This window comes from Aquarana catesbeiana, linkage group LG04 (assembly GCF_042186555.1).
Source record: "Aquarana catesbeiana isolate 2022-GZ linkage group LG04, ASM4218655v1, whole genome shotgun sequence".
Lineage (NCBI taxonomy): Eukaryota > Metazoa > Chordata > Amphibia > Anura > Ranidae > Aquarana > Aquarana catesbeiana.
The window spans coordinates 385,426,311-385,438,335 of NC_133327.1; the positions used below are offsets into that span (position 1 = coordinate 385,426,311).

Sequence of the window (12,025 nt, forward strand, 5' to 3'; positions counted from 1 at the left end):
AAGGGTGGCCTGCATAAAAGTCCAATTTACCCGATCAAAAGTTTTCTCTGCATCTGTGGACAGCAAGAGAAGAGGCTGGTTTGACGATCTGGCTGCATGGACCAGGTTCACCACCTGGATGGTGTTGTCGCGGGGCTCTCGAAGAGGCACAAAGCCTGTCTGATCTCTATGGACAAGACTAGGGATATGTGGGAGCAACCAATTGACTAAAATTTTCGTGAACAGTTTCAAATCAGCATCCAGGAGTGCTATGGGGCGACGATTCCGCACCATAGTGGATCCTTTGGGATCAGTGAAATATAAGCCCTCAGGGTGTCTAGCGGGAAGGATTCTCCGTCCGTGATAAAATTAAGGGCGGAGACCAGAGGTCGGGAAAGCGTCTCAAAGAAGGCCTTGTAATAGGTTAGGGTGAGGCCATCAGGGCCGGGGGCCTTTTTAGGGTTTGAGTGAGCCAGTGCGACTCCCAAATCCTCAATTGTGATAGGCTCTTCCAGTTCCTCTTGTACTGCAAGGCATTCCAGAAGAGGCTAGGTAGGTTTGTGAGGCGGTTCTGTCATCAGAGGGGGAATCCAAGGGGGAGGCATCACCTAAGTTGTAAAGGCCCTTGTAGAAGGACCTAAACGCTGCCGCCATATCGGAGGAAGTAGACAACCTCTGTCCAGAGGAGGCCACGATACCGGAAATGCAAGTTTTCATGCGGGGACCCCGCAATGCGCGTGCTAGCAATGTGCCCAGTTTGTTCAAGAATTCATACCTTGTACAATGTGCCCAGGCCAGTTTTTGCTTCATTTGGGGAATATGAGCGATCGAAGTTCCTCGCGAACTCTAAGATCTTGGTAAGTGGAGTGGGCAAGAGTGGCCTTATGGGAGCATTCCAGACTACACATCTGGACAAAAAGTTCTTCCATACGGCGAGACCTCTCCCTTTTAAGGCGAGCTCCCACCCTTCATTGATGGAGAAGTACTCCAGCAAGGTGGTCAGGAGCTTGGAACGGATCTCTTCTGATTGGAGCAGAGACTCATTTAATCTCCAGAATGGAGGGGTCTGAGACACCGGGCCCAGTTGAAGTGTCAGGTGAATCGGGGCATGATCAGAAAGAGAGATGACATCAATAGAGGTAGACACTAAGGATAAGCTCCGGCGTGTTCGCACAGCCCATGTGCAGAGCCTGCAAGAAAGTGGGCACTGCGCTGCGATAATCACAGGCAGTGAGACATTTCCCGATCTCTGCAGCCGCGCATCGGGACAATGTCTCACTGCCTGTGATTAGCGCAGCGCAGTGCCAACTTCCTAGTAGGCCCTGCACGTGGGCTGTGCGAACACACCAGAGCTCATCCTTAGTAGACACTACTCTGAATAGATCTTTGTGCATTATCAAGAGATAGTCAAGCCATGAGTAGGTGTGATGGACCTGGGAGAAAAAGGAATGGTCCTGCCAGGTGTCAACCAGATGCAAAGTTTGCAGGTCCGCCTTCATGCTTCGAAGGCGAGAATAGGGAAGGTGTGAGGAGCCACGTGAAACATCCAGTAGTGGGTCCATAGCAAAGTTGAGGTCGCCCCCAAAGATAAGGAGACCTTCCGCGAACTCCAAGAGCTCTGGTAGGAGCCCCCTCAGAAATTGGGGGTGGTCCATGTTTGGAAAATAGACATTAGCAAAGGTGATCCGCATGTCAGACACCTTCCCCCTCAGGAGGAGAAAACAACCCTGGGTGTCCGTTTGTTGTGCCTCAAAAGTCCAGGGAATCGATTTGGCCAGCAGGATGCTCACCCCTTTAGATCTGGAGATGGGAGAAACACTGTGATATGCTGTTGGAAAGGCCCCATTAGTCAATTTAAGGATATGGTTGCTACAGAAATGTGTTTCCTGTAGGAAAGCAACTTGAGTTTTACTTTTCCTCAAATCAGCCAACAGTTGAGAGCGCTTCTCCGGGGTGTGTTAAGACCTCGCACATTGAGGGAAGTGACCTTAAGGAGACCCATCTCACCCACCAACCTGTGAGCGGGCCCATTATGTATGGAAGAGAACCCTGGCCAATGAATTTCATCAAGGCGAGAGGTGGAAAATGAAAACCGTGAGAAAAGTACAGAAAAAAAGAACAGAAGGGCTAACCGGAAATGGAAAGAGGGAGAGGGAAGTCTATAAATAGTGAAAGTAATCCAAGGACTCTGTCCAAGCACCAATAGTGTCCAAGCAGGAGTCCACCCTATTTGAGGGCTAGAAGTCGCCGGAGTCAAGCAACTAACCTGAGGGAAAAAAAAAAAAAACATTTGTAGATGCATGAGGTGAGAACAGCAAGAACCACATTATAACTATTAAAAGAGCCAGCAAAATTAATGAACAAATAATAGGTGTGGAAATCAAACACGGGAAGCAAGATAAGAAAAAAAACATTAACTGAGACCATACTGTGGTGGTGAACCCAGGGGAAACAGTCAAATCAAAGAGACTCCAGGTGGGCAGCAAAGATAACAGAAGTAATGTATTGCCTTTTCTCCACTCACCAGGGCACCAGCACAGAGGGTCAGAGTGCACACTTCATCTGGAGGATAAAGAGCAATATAGGTAGCCAACAGTGGTACTACAATTATGGAATACAAACTCCTGCGAGACAGGTCCCATCACTCCAGCAACAAACAAAACAACATCTGAGAACTGCCGGGGAGGGGGGGGCTAGAAATATAGGGGATCTGTACAGGTTGAATCCCCATTAGGCCGTGCCATGGGGGGGGGGTCAAAAAACTAACAGTCAAATCTGACACGGGGGGCAGAGGTATCGGGGTGTTGAACCGGTCAGCAGACCCCATGATCCTGTGCACAGGTCACCCCCTCAACACCTAAAATGATGGATGGGGGAGAGCGGCAAAGGCAACAACCCCCCCAACCCAACAAATATAACAAATTGAAATGGCTTAACTGGGCCGAGGGCCAGAATCAGGGACGTTACGACCCTAAAGGCTCAGGACCAATGGTCAGGTGGCCAGGAGTGGAACAGGGGGGTTCTTGATTCAGCAGAGAGGTGTCAGTGTACGTGTGTGTCAAGCCCAGGAGCTGGGAACATAGCAAGGAGAATAATATCCAGTTTGTTCGGCCTAAAGTTTCTGGGTCTCCCTGAGCAGATCCACCAGGGCAGGTATTGGAATGGGTGTCTAATTTTGCAGCGTCTTACCAGCTACTGAGACCGAAGAAGAGGTCAGGCCTCAGAAGAGGTTGGATGGGGTCTAGGGGACTCTCGACTTGAAGCACGAGAGCAGGGTTGTCTGATCCGCTGTGGTCTGGGTATGGGAGGAGGGCCAAGTGCCTCATGGGTGAGCAGATAGTCATGCCAATTGGGGATGCTCATAGCAGGCTTGTCTAGGAAGTTGAACAGCTCTGGTAGTTGGTTTGGGGAGCGAAGATAGAAGTCAGATCCCTGCTTCCTCACAATTAAATGAAAAGGGTGGCCCCAGCGATAAGTAGCTTCAGCTTCACAAATTACTTCGAGGAGAGGTCGCAGGAGCCCCCGCAGGGCCCTAGTTTGCCTGCAGACATCTGGGTAGATCCGTATAAGAGCCCCATCTAAATCAATGGGGCCCCTTGACCAGGCCTGGCACTTAACAGTAAAGAAGTGGTCCCTCCACAGGACGTCTCGCGGAAGGTCCAGGGGAGCAGGGCCCTGTATGGATGAGGGAGGCGCCCTGGGGCCTGGGACTTGGTGCACCATGTCCAACTCTAGTACAGTGGTGGAGGGCTTGCCCAGTACCTGGTTAAGAATAGCCACCACCGTGGTGCATAGATCCTGGGCCATGGTGGCCTCTGGGATGCCGTGGAGGCGCAGATGGTTTCTCCTGCTCCTATTCTACCCATCATCTAGCCGCAGCTGGACTTCAATAAGATGGTGGTGGAAGTCCTGGTGTTCTAACTCCAGGGTGATGATGCGGGCCTCTGTGGCATTGGAAGACGATTCCAGATCTGTCACCCATTCTTCCACTGTGTCCACCTGCTGGCGGAGATCATGAAGATCCCTTGTGAGAGCATTGACAATGGAAGCACCATAGCCTGCAGGTCTTGTTTAGTGGGCAGCTCTGCAAATATATCCCAGGGAGCACCCTCTGAGCAGCCGCTCGCCCCTCCAGACGACTCAGAGTCCGGCTGTGTGTCTGACCACGGGAGATCCAGGGACAGTATAGGGGAGGGCGGACGTTCGGCACGGAGGACAGGTCTTCTGCAGTCCCTGCTGGTATGGTTTGCTTACTAGCGTTAGTGGCAGCGCTTGCCGGGAAACTCGCGGCGGCGCCATCTTGGACAGTGCTGCGGGAGAGGAGATTGCGTCCTGCCGAAGGAAGTAGTGGGTAATCTTGGTACCCCTCGATTCCCCAGTGGCCGGTCCCCCAGCATGAAAAAGCTGTTCAGCTGTGCAGTTAATCTGGTGGTTCTCGGTATCAGCCCATGCAGAGCTCAGGAGAAGACGTCTTCATGCTGCCATGAGTAAGCCACGCTCCCTCAAAACTCTTCTTTAACCAAACTCTTGCACCAATGACCTGCAGGCTGGGCTGTTCCTACCTCGCAGCTCACATAAACAAAGGGACTGCCTGTAGGGTGGGAATAATCTTTCCTGCAGCTCATTAGAGTAAAAGAAGAGCGCATGTTCCAAGTTTGGAAAGAGATGGGTTCGTAGGACACCCAAACTCTTCTCTGTTCTTTGTTGTTCACATGAATGTGTACAATATAACAGACTGAATTGCACCTTTTAAAAGATGCAAACAAATGGATGGAATTAAAAGATGTAAAGCATAACTGCTTTATATTGAAATGTGAAGCAATAAAAAATTGTCACAGATTTTATGTTTAAGGCGCATTTATGGTCAAATTGTAAAATCATATATTAATTTCCACATTGCATTTCAATATTTCTAACCTTTTCCTATTAATCTGAATGATCTTGAAGTTTGCGCAGATCCTAACACATTTATTTCCTTGAATTCCATTATGTCCAGTTCACATAGGGGTGGCTTCAAAGTCACCCCGACTCTGAAGCCCCCCCGTACATCTCGACTTCAGCGCGGCTTTCAAAACGACTTCTGTAGTTGCCCCAAAGTAGTACAGGAACCTTTTTCTAAGTCGGAGCGACTTGAGTCGTTCCTATTAGAGTGTTTCCATTTTACAGAATGGTGCGCAACATGTCAGGCGCCTGACAGATTGCCCCTGTGTGAACCGGGTCTTACACGCAATTAACTTTTCCCTGTGAGTAGCCACTGCTGTGTAACATTTCACAGAGCCTGCCTTCTGAACTACAGAGGTGCTGACGTGGAGTTTCAAAAGGTGAATCACTGCTTGCAGCAGCAAGGTACAATGGAATGTGTAGTGCTTATAAATTAAAATTAAACAGCAGAGGAGATGCTGCAAAGCTATAGGGAATTCTGGAAGCTGTGGAAAAGAGATGACTAGCTGACTGGCAAAACTCATAACATGAAGGGAGATTTTTCAAGTAAGTTTATATTAGTATTGCTTGTATTGCTATTACAGTGCTGATGTTATAAAATAAAAGAATATGCTCTGGGCCTAGAACTCCGTTAACTAAATATACTTACTTGCATAGATGATTCCATTACTGATACCACAGTGATAGCATCTTCTATAGTCACAACATCTCGATACATCAATCTTGCATGGGCTGGAGTAAAACAGATATTGTTGTAAAATTAATCTTTATATTACACATTGTGTAGAACATCACAACAACAGCACAACACAACACAACAGTTGTGTAATTTGAGCAAGCATAGAACCTATGGAATGTAGTCATTTTTACAGATTCAAAGTACCATATCCCGTATAGAAATAAAAAAAAAACAAAAAAAAAACACAAAACAAAAAACGGGTATACCGTTTCCTGTCAAGTAGTTGAGGCTTCTTGCACCCATTTAGCTTTACACCATCATTACGCATGCTCTATCTTTCCTTACCGGTTTTTCTTCTCAGTATTCCCTTCTATCTCCCAGCCCTGCATTGGGTACTTTCTTTTTCCCATCAGCAGTACTAAAGCGAGTCTGCACACAATCAGCTTTAGGGCCTATCAAATGCACCCATCGCTGAATTTGGAGTGATCTCAAATGGATATCAAACTGGTGCCATTGACAAAAGCCTAAAGGATGTCAACACAGGTCCTTCTACTCTTCATTCACAACTTTCCTCTCTGCTCTCTTCTTGAGTGTGGCACTCTCCCCACATATTCTTCATAGCAAGAATACATTCTTCTTCTGTGTGTCTGTTTCTCTCCACCTTTGTTATCAACGTGTGTGGTGTACATTAACTCTGACTGTATGCTCAGAAAAGTGAAGGAAGTGAGCCACCCTCGCTTACAGTACAGACAATCGGTGTGTGCACTCACGTAATGAGAGGACAAGCAGACATGTTATGGATTAAGGAAACCAAATACCTCCCCTCTTAATAAGTCCTACTCCACAGACCTTATGGTTTCTGTACACGATGTAGTTAAATGACCAGCTAGGCTAAAACAGACATATGCAGTTTTAAACAAACAGTTGTATAATATCAAGCTGCATCTGTAAAATAAACCAGCGGTTCTGGATGCATAGTTAGGCACACTGGCTTTGCCCTATAATGAGGAATCAACCCCTTATTTATTGGATCTGTGATGGAAGCGAGATGTGCCATTACCATATGTTTTAGGAAGGCTGTACTGTGTAATACATTATGGTGGGGAATATGCACTTTTTTTTAGTTTGCAGTGATTACAAGTCCCATGATGGTGGTCTTTTCCTCCCATACTGGATGGCTGCACATGAAGAAATATAGGCTACTGTGACAGACTCACCCGGGACAGAGGCTATTGGAGGGGATTAAATGTGAGCCTCTTGCCAACAGATTATGGGCCCTGGATTTTAAGGGAAAAATACTCTGCAAGGTGAATTAGAAACCCAGTCTGATTTGTACTAAATCAGACTCAATCGTGTATATATGTATATATTGTATGTTGTATCATTCTGTTGTGGACATTTGGGATGTGTGTCCCTGTAGAGGGAGGGGGGATTCCTCCAGCAGCCTCTCCTGCTGATAAGACTGATTCATAATGCTGGGACAAATACTGTTAGGAGATGCTGATGTCAATTCCAGCCACCTGTCTGTCTATTGCCTGCTAGAATGTGTTTATTGTAAATAAGTCTAGTATGGGATCTAAGAGACATTAGATCCCCATTGTTGTTTGTGTTAATTAACTATGCTATTATGTGAAGAAGAGTTCTGTGTTGATTTGTGATAATGTTGATTGTGTTTTCTGAGCTACAATACGGCCAGTCTGGCCTAAAGGTCATGACTGAGTCATCTAGGCTGTCTAAAGGGATTAGTTAATTAGCCCATGTTAATTAGGTTTCTGGTCACAGGTGTATGTTCAGAGTAATATGAGCAGGAGGTATGCACCTCCTCTTTTACTGTATAAAAGAGCCTGTATTCCTTTCAATAAAAGAGATTCCTGTTTGAACTTACATACAGGCTGCCTGGTGTTTGTTCTGAGCTATCACAACTGGATTTGAAAGGCACATAGCTGTAGTTCTAATCCCGGAGCATCGGATGACCGAACAATCAGATGTTGCGATCTGCAATCTGATTCTATAGCTGCAGAGGAGTGTCGGGAGAGTGGAATCGAGCGAGCAGGGGCTCGTTACATTGGTTGGCAGCTGTGGGATTTGCTCTCCAGTTACTGGGACACTCCAAACCAGCCTGCAGGAGAGCCACTCTGAAAGACTTACTTGAGAGCCGAGAGGGACCGGTGGGATCGTGCTTCCTTGCCGTGAACACATCCAAACCATCACCTGGATCCAAGGTCCAGATAGCAGGAGAGGAGAGGTACAGATACCAGCCACCATGGAAGAGGAATTCAGAAGGAGGTTGCGAGAGATGCAGCTACAGCACAGAGGACCAATATCAGAGCAAGTCCTGCTAGGATGGTTTGATTCTATCCGCTGCGAACCCTGGAAGGAAGCGCTAGCCCGTGAGCAGCGAAACCAGGGAAAAGTTCTCCCCTCCATCCATGTAAGGTACTGGTCGCAGTATGAAGTGCGAATGCTGTTATTGGGGGAACAGCCAAACCAGGAGTGGACAGCTGAGTTAAGCAGGCTGATCCGGGCAGAAATGCGGTTGGACGAGAGCTACAGAGCCCTCCAGTGGTATGTAGCCCAAGTGTGCCCGTGGACAGCGGATGACAGCCCCACGGAAGGCTTTGACTACGATGGCCTGGGATTGTTGTACTGGAGGCTGTCCAGGGACCCTGGCTTTGGGAGTAATCGGGAGTGGCGTTTGGAGGAAATAATGGAACACAGAGAGCGAAGACTGAATGTCTCGGAAGTGCACAGGAAGATTTGGAGTTTCTGGCTGTTCAGGAATGGGAGCTTGAGATGGACTATAAGCAAATACCAGTTGACAACTCTGAAATCCTGGCTGAAGAGTTGACAATGTGGCAGAGTAACAGTGTGCTTTGCCAACCTGCCCCGCAGCTATGGACGTGGAGGTCTTGTGGCGGATGGAGCAAGTGCTGACTGACCTTGATGAACCTGTTTCTGCATTGGATGATCTTGGATGGAGGAATGTGCCTTTCCAGCAGAATGCCAGAGAATCGGCAATGGAAAATCTGGAGATTGCTATCCCCAAAGCTGAAGTGCTGACAACAGGGCAGAGCTCTGCTAACCTCTGCCCAGCACTGATAGCATCTTCTGGGTTCCGCAGAGAGGAGATGGTGAACCTTTATCCCCTGACACCAGTTGCAGAGACAGGGGATTTTATAGACTTTACTGCTGAGGAAGAACAACCTGATGAGCCTCCAACAGAAGAGCTGCTATCAGGGCCAAAGTTCACTGTGCTCTGCCCAGCACCAACAGTGGCTTCGGCCTTCTTGAGAGAAGAGGTAGTCAGCCTTTCTCCCACAACACTGACAGGGACATGTGATTTTCTGCCAGCAGCATCTATGGAGTTGCAACAAACTTCTCCAGCTGAAGATCTGGTAACTGAACAGAGGGTCCAAGACCTCTGCCCCACACTTTTAGCAATTCCAGAGACTGGGGATTTAATAGACGTTTCTGTGGAGGAGGAACCACCTAGCAAACCCCCAGCAGAAGTGCTGGCAACTGGACAGAGGGTCCAAGACCTCTGCCCCATACCTGTGGCAGTTTCGGAGGCTCAGGGTGAGAAGGTGGCAATCACTTCCCAGCAGCAGATACAGGGGGAGAAGGGAGAGGAGGTGTGTGTTGTGCCTCCCCAACAGTTGGCCAGGGTGGAGGAAGCGGCCTTTTCTCCCCAGCAAAGCTCCATGCACCTGGGAGACAGTACCATAGACACGTCGTCCCAGCAGCCAGATGAGGGAATATAAAAGGAAGCAGCCGGCTCACCTCCCCAATGGCAGCTACACAGTTTGGGAGTGGAGAAAGCCAGCCTCCTGCCCCAACGGTTAGCTGGAGTGGAGGATGCGTAGTCCCCAGCAGAAGTGCTGGCAACAGGGCAGAATGCTACCAACCTCTGCCCAGCACCGGCAACAACTGGGGAGTTCCAGGGAGCCGGGGCAGTCGGCCCCTCTTTCCAGCGACAAGCTGATGTAGTAAAGCTGCTACTCCCAGCTGAATCGCTGGCAACAGGGCAGAGCGCTGCTGGCCTCTGCCTCGCATCTAAAGTTTCCTCTCAGCTTCAGGGAATTGGGACAGTGGGCCCCTCTGTCCAGCAACAGGCCAAGCCATGGAATGTTAAAAACCACCCAGCTGAAGCGCGGGCAGCCAGACAGAGAGTAAATGACCTCTGCCCCACACCTACTGAGGTCAACTATTCCTTGCAGCCAAAAAAGGAGATCATGCGGGAAGACTATGTGAGTTCACTCTGCCTGACTAACGCATGTCCAGACCAGGTGGAGGTCTGGGACCTTGTTAGTCAACCTTTGATGGGGAGAAATGTGACAGACTGACCCGGGACAGAGGCTATTGGAGGGGATTGAATGTGAGCCTCTTGCCAACAGATTATGGGCCCTGGATTTTAAGGGAACAATACTCTGCAAGGTGAATTAGAAACCCAGTCTGATCTGTACTAATCAGACTCAATCGTGTATATATTGTATGTTGTCTCATTCTGTTGTGGACTCTTTGCTGTGGTCATTTGGGATGTGTGTCCCTGTAGAGGGAGAGGGGATTCCTCCAGCAGCCCCCCTGCTGATAAGACTAATTCATAATGCTGGGACAAATACTGTTAGGAGATGCTGGTGTCAATTCCAGCCACCTGTCTGTCTGTTGCCTGCTAGAATGTGTTTATTGTAAATAAGTCTAGTATGGGATCTAAGAGTCATTAGATCCCCATTGTTGTTTGTGTTAATTAACTGTGCTATTATGTGAAGAAGAGTTCTGTGTTGATTTGTGATAATGTTGATTGTGTTTTCTGAGCTACAAGACGGCCAGTCTGGCCTAAAGGTCATGACTGAGTCATCTAGGCTGTCTAAAGGGATTAGTTAATTAGCCCATGTTAATTAGGTTTCTGGTCACAGGTGTATGTTCAGAGTAATATGAGCAGGAGGTATGCACCTCCTCTTTTACTGTAAAAAAGGGCCTGTATTCCTTTCAATAAAAGAGATTCCTGTTTGAACTTACATACAGCCTGCCTGGTGTTTGTTCTGAGCTATCACAACTGGATTCGAACGGCACATAGCTGTAGTTCTAATCCCGGAGCATCGGATGACCGAACAATCCGATGTTGCGATCTGATTCTATAGCTGCAGAGGAGCATCGGGAGAGTGGAATCGAGCGAGCAGGGGCTCATTACAGCTACTCTTTAAGTTCGAGAGTCAGACCATAGAGAAAAGTAAAGAACAGAAGTGTAAAAACAGTATTTTAATCATCTAAACATTTGTGAATTGTCAAGCCAAGCAGTCATTATTCTGTTGTGCAACAGACATGGCACAATCTGCAAATACAGTACCTAAATCAATCAGCCAGAGCCTAGCTTCTACTAATCTGGCTTTATTACATGTATTATGAGTGGTTAATATGGGCTACTGCATTATCTACTTAGCAACTTATTTCTTGAACTGTTTTTTTTTAATAAGACAATTTGTGTAGTAAATTCAGAAACCACCTGACTGGAAGTGTATTTCAAACCTGTGTGTCACTTTACACTAAAGAAGGATGCCACTATAACAGGCATTCACTGCAACAGGTTGGTATGACCAGTACATTTTGTTGAGGTTTCCCTAGTAGGCTAGCAAAGTATGCTTCTGTAATAGTTTGGCCTTTGCAAGGCAATCCATTACCAACCCTACATCACACAAATGTAATGGCATCACCTTTCAAGCACAAGCAACCGACTTCACCTTCTCTGAATTAGGTGACCCAGCATGGTTTCTATTGTATTGATTTTAGGTTTTATTACTGTGTCAATGTTTTATTCACCAATAGAAATTGCTGATGAAATATTTATCATGATTGGCTTTAAAACAGAGGAAGATTGTCCAATTACTTTTTTCATCAGAATGGCTTTAATTTATGTGTAAGGAGTTTTGGGATGCAACCCTGAGTAACCTTGGTCACTGCAAGATGTTTTTTTTTTCACTTAGCGAACAATGACTGTTTTTTGCCACATCCAATCTGCCTAAACATTATATGTCTTGCTTGCAGTACTATTTTATGTGCTCCTTATTCACATTTTCTCAAATGATGGTTTCAGATGGTCGTCCTTAACGCTAGTTTTTCACTGTCTACTTCTTTCCAGTACTATACGAAAGGGCATTCTTCGCTACGGTTTTCTCATTGATGTTTTTTTAGCTCCAGCTTTCAAAGAGTCCAAGGTACTGAATTGCAGATTCACATTAGTGGTTCCTAAGAAACAACCACCTGGTGATGGGCTGGAAGGGAGGGCAATAAGGCCAGGGGTATAAAGAAATTCACCACATTTAAGCAGATAATTTAGCACATCTCTAGGCTATTCCATTTTAGTACTGTGGACTGATCGAAAATAATCTTATAGGTTCCCTCATCCACCCTACATGGCATGGATGAAGGAAT

At 47.1% G+C, this 12,025-nt stretch overlaps 1 protein-coding gene across 1 annotated transcript in view; it reads right to left on the reverse strand.

The window, feature by feature from the left end:
- The window catches only part of MCM9 (minichromosome maintenance 9 homologous recombination repair factor), a 160,757-nt gene that overhangs the window by 15,392 nt on the left and 133,340 nt on the right, over nucleotides 1-12,025 (reverse strand). The window contains exon 11 of the mRNA XM_073627161.1: nucleotides 5,570-5,652. Coding sequence (XP_073483262.1) covers nucleotides 5,570-5,652 — 83 coding nt within the window. The remainder of the gene's footprint in view (nucleotides 1-5,569; nucleotides 5,653-12,025) is intronic.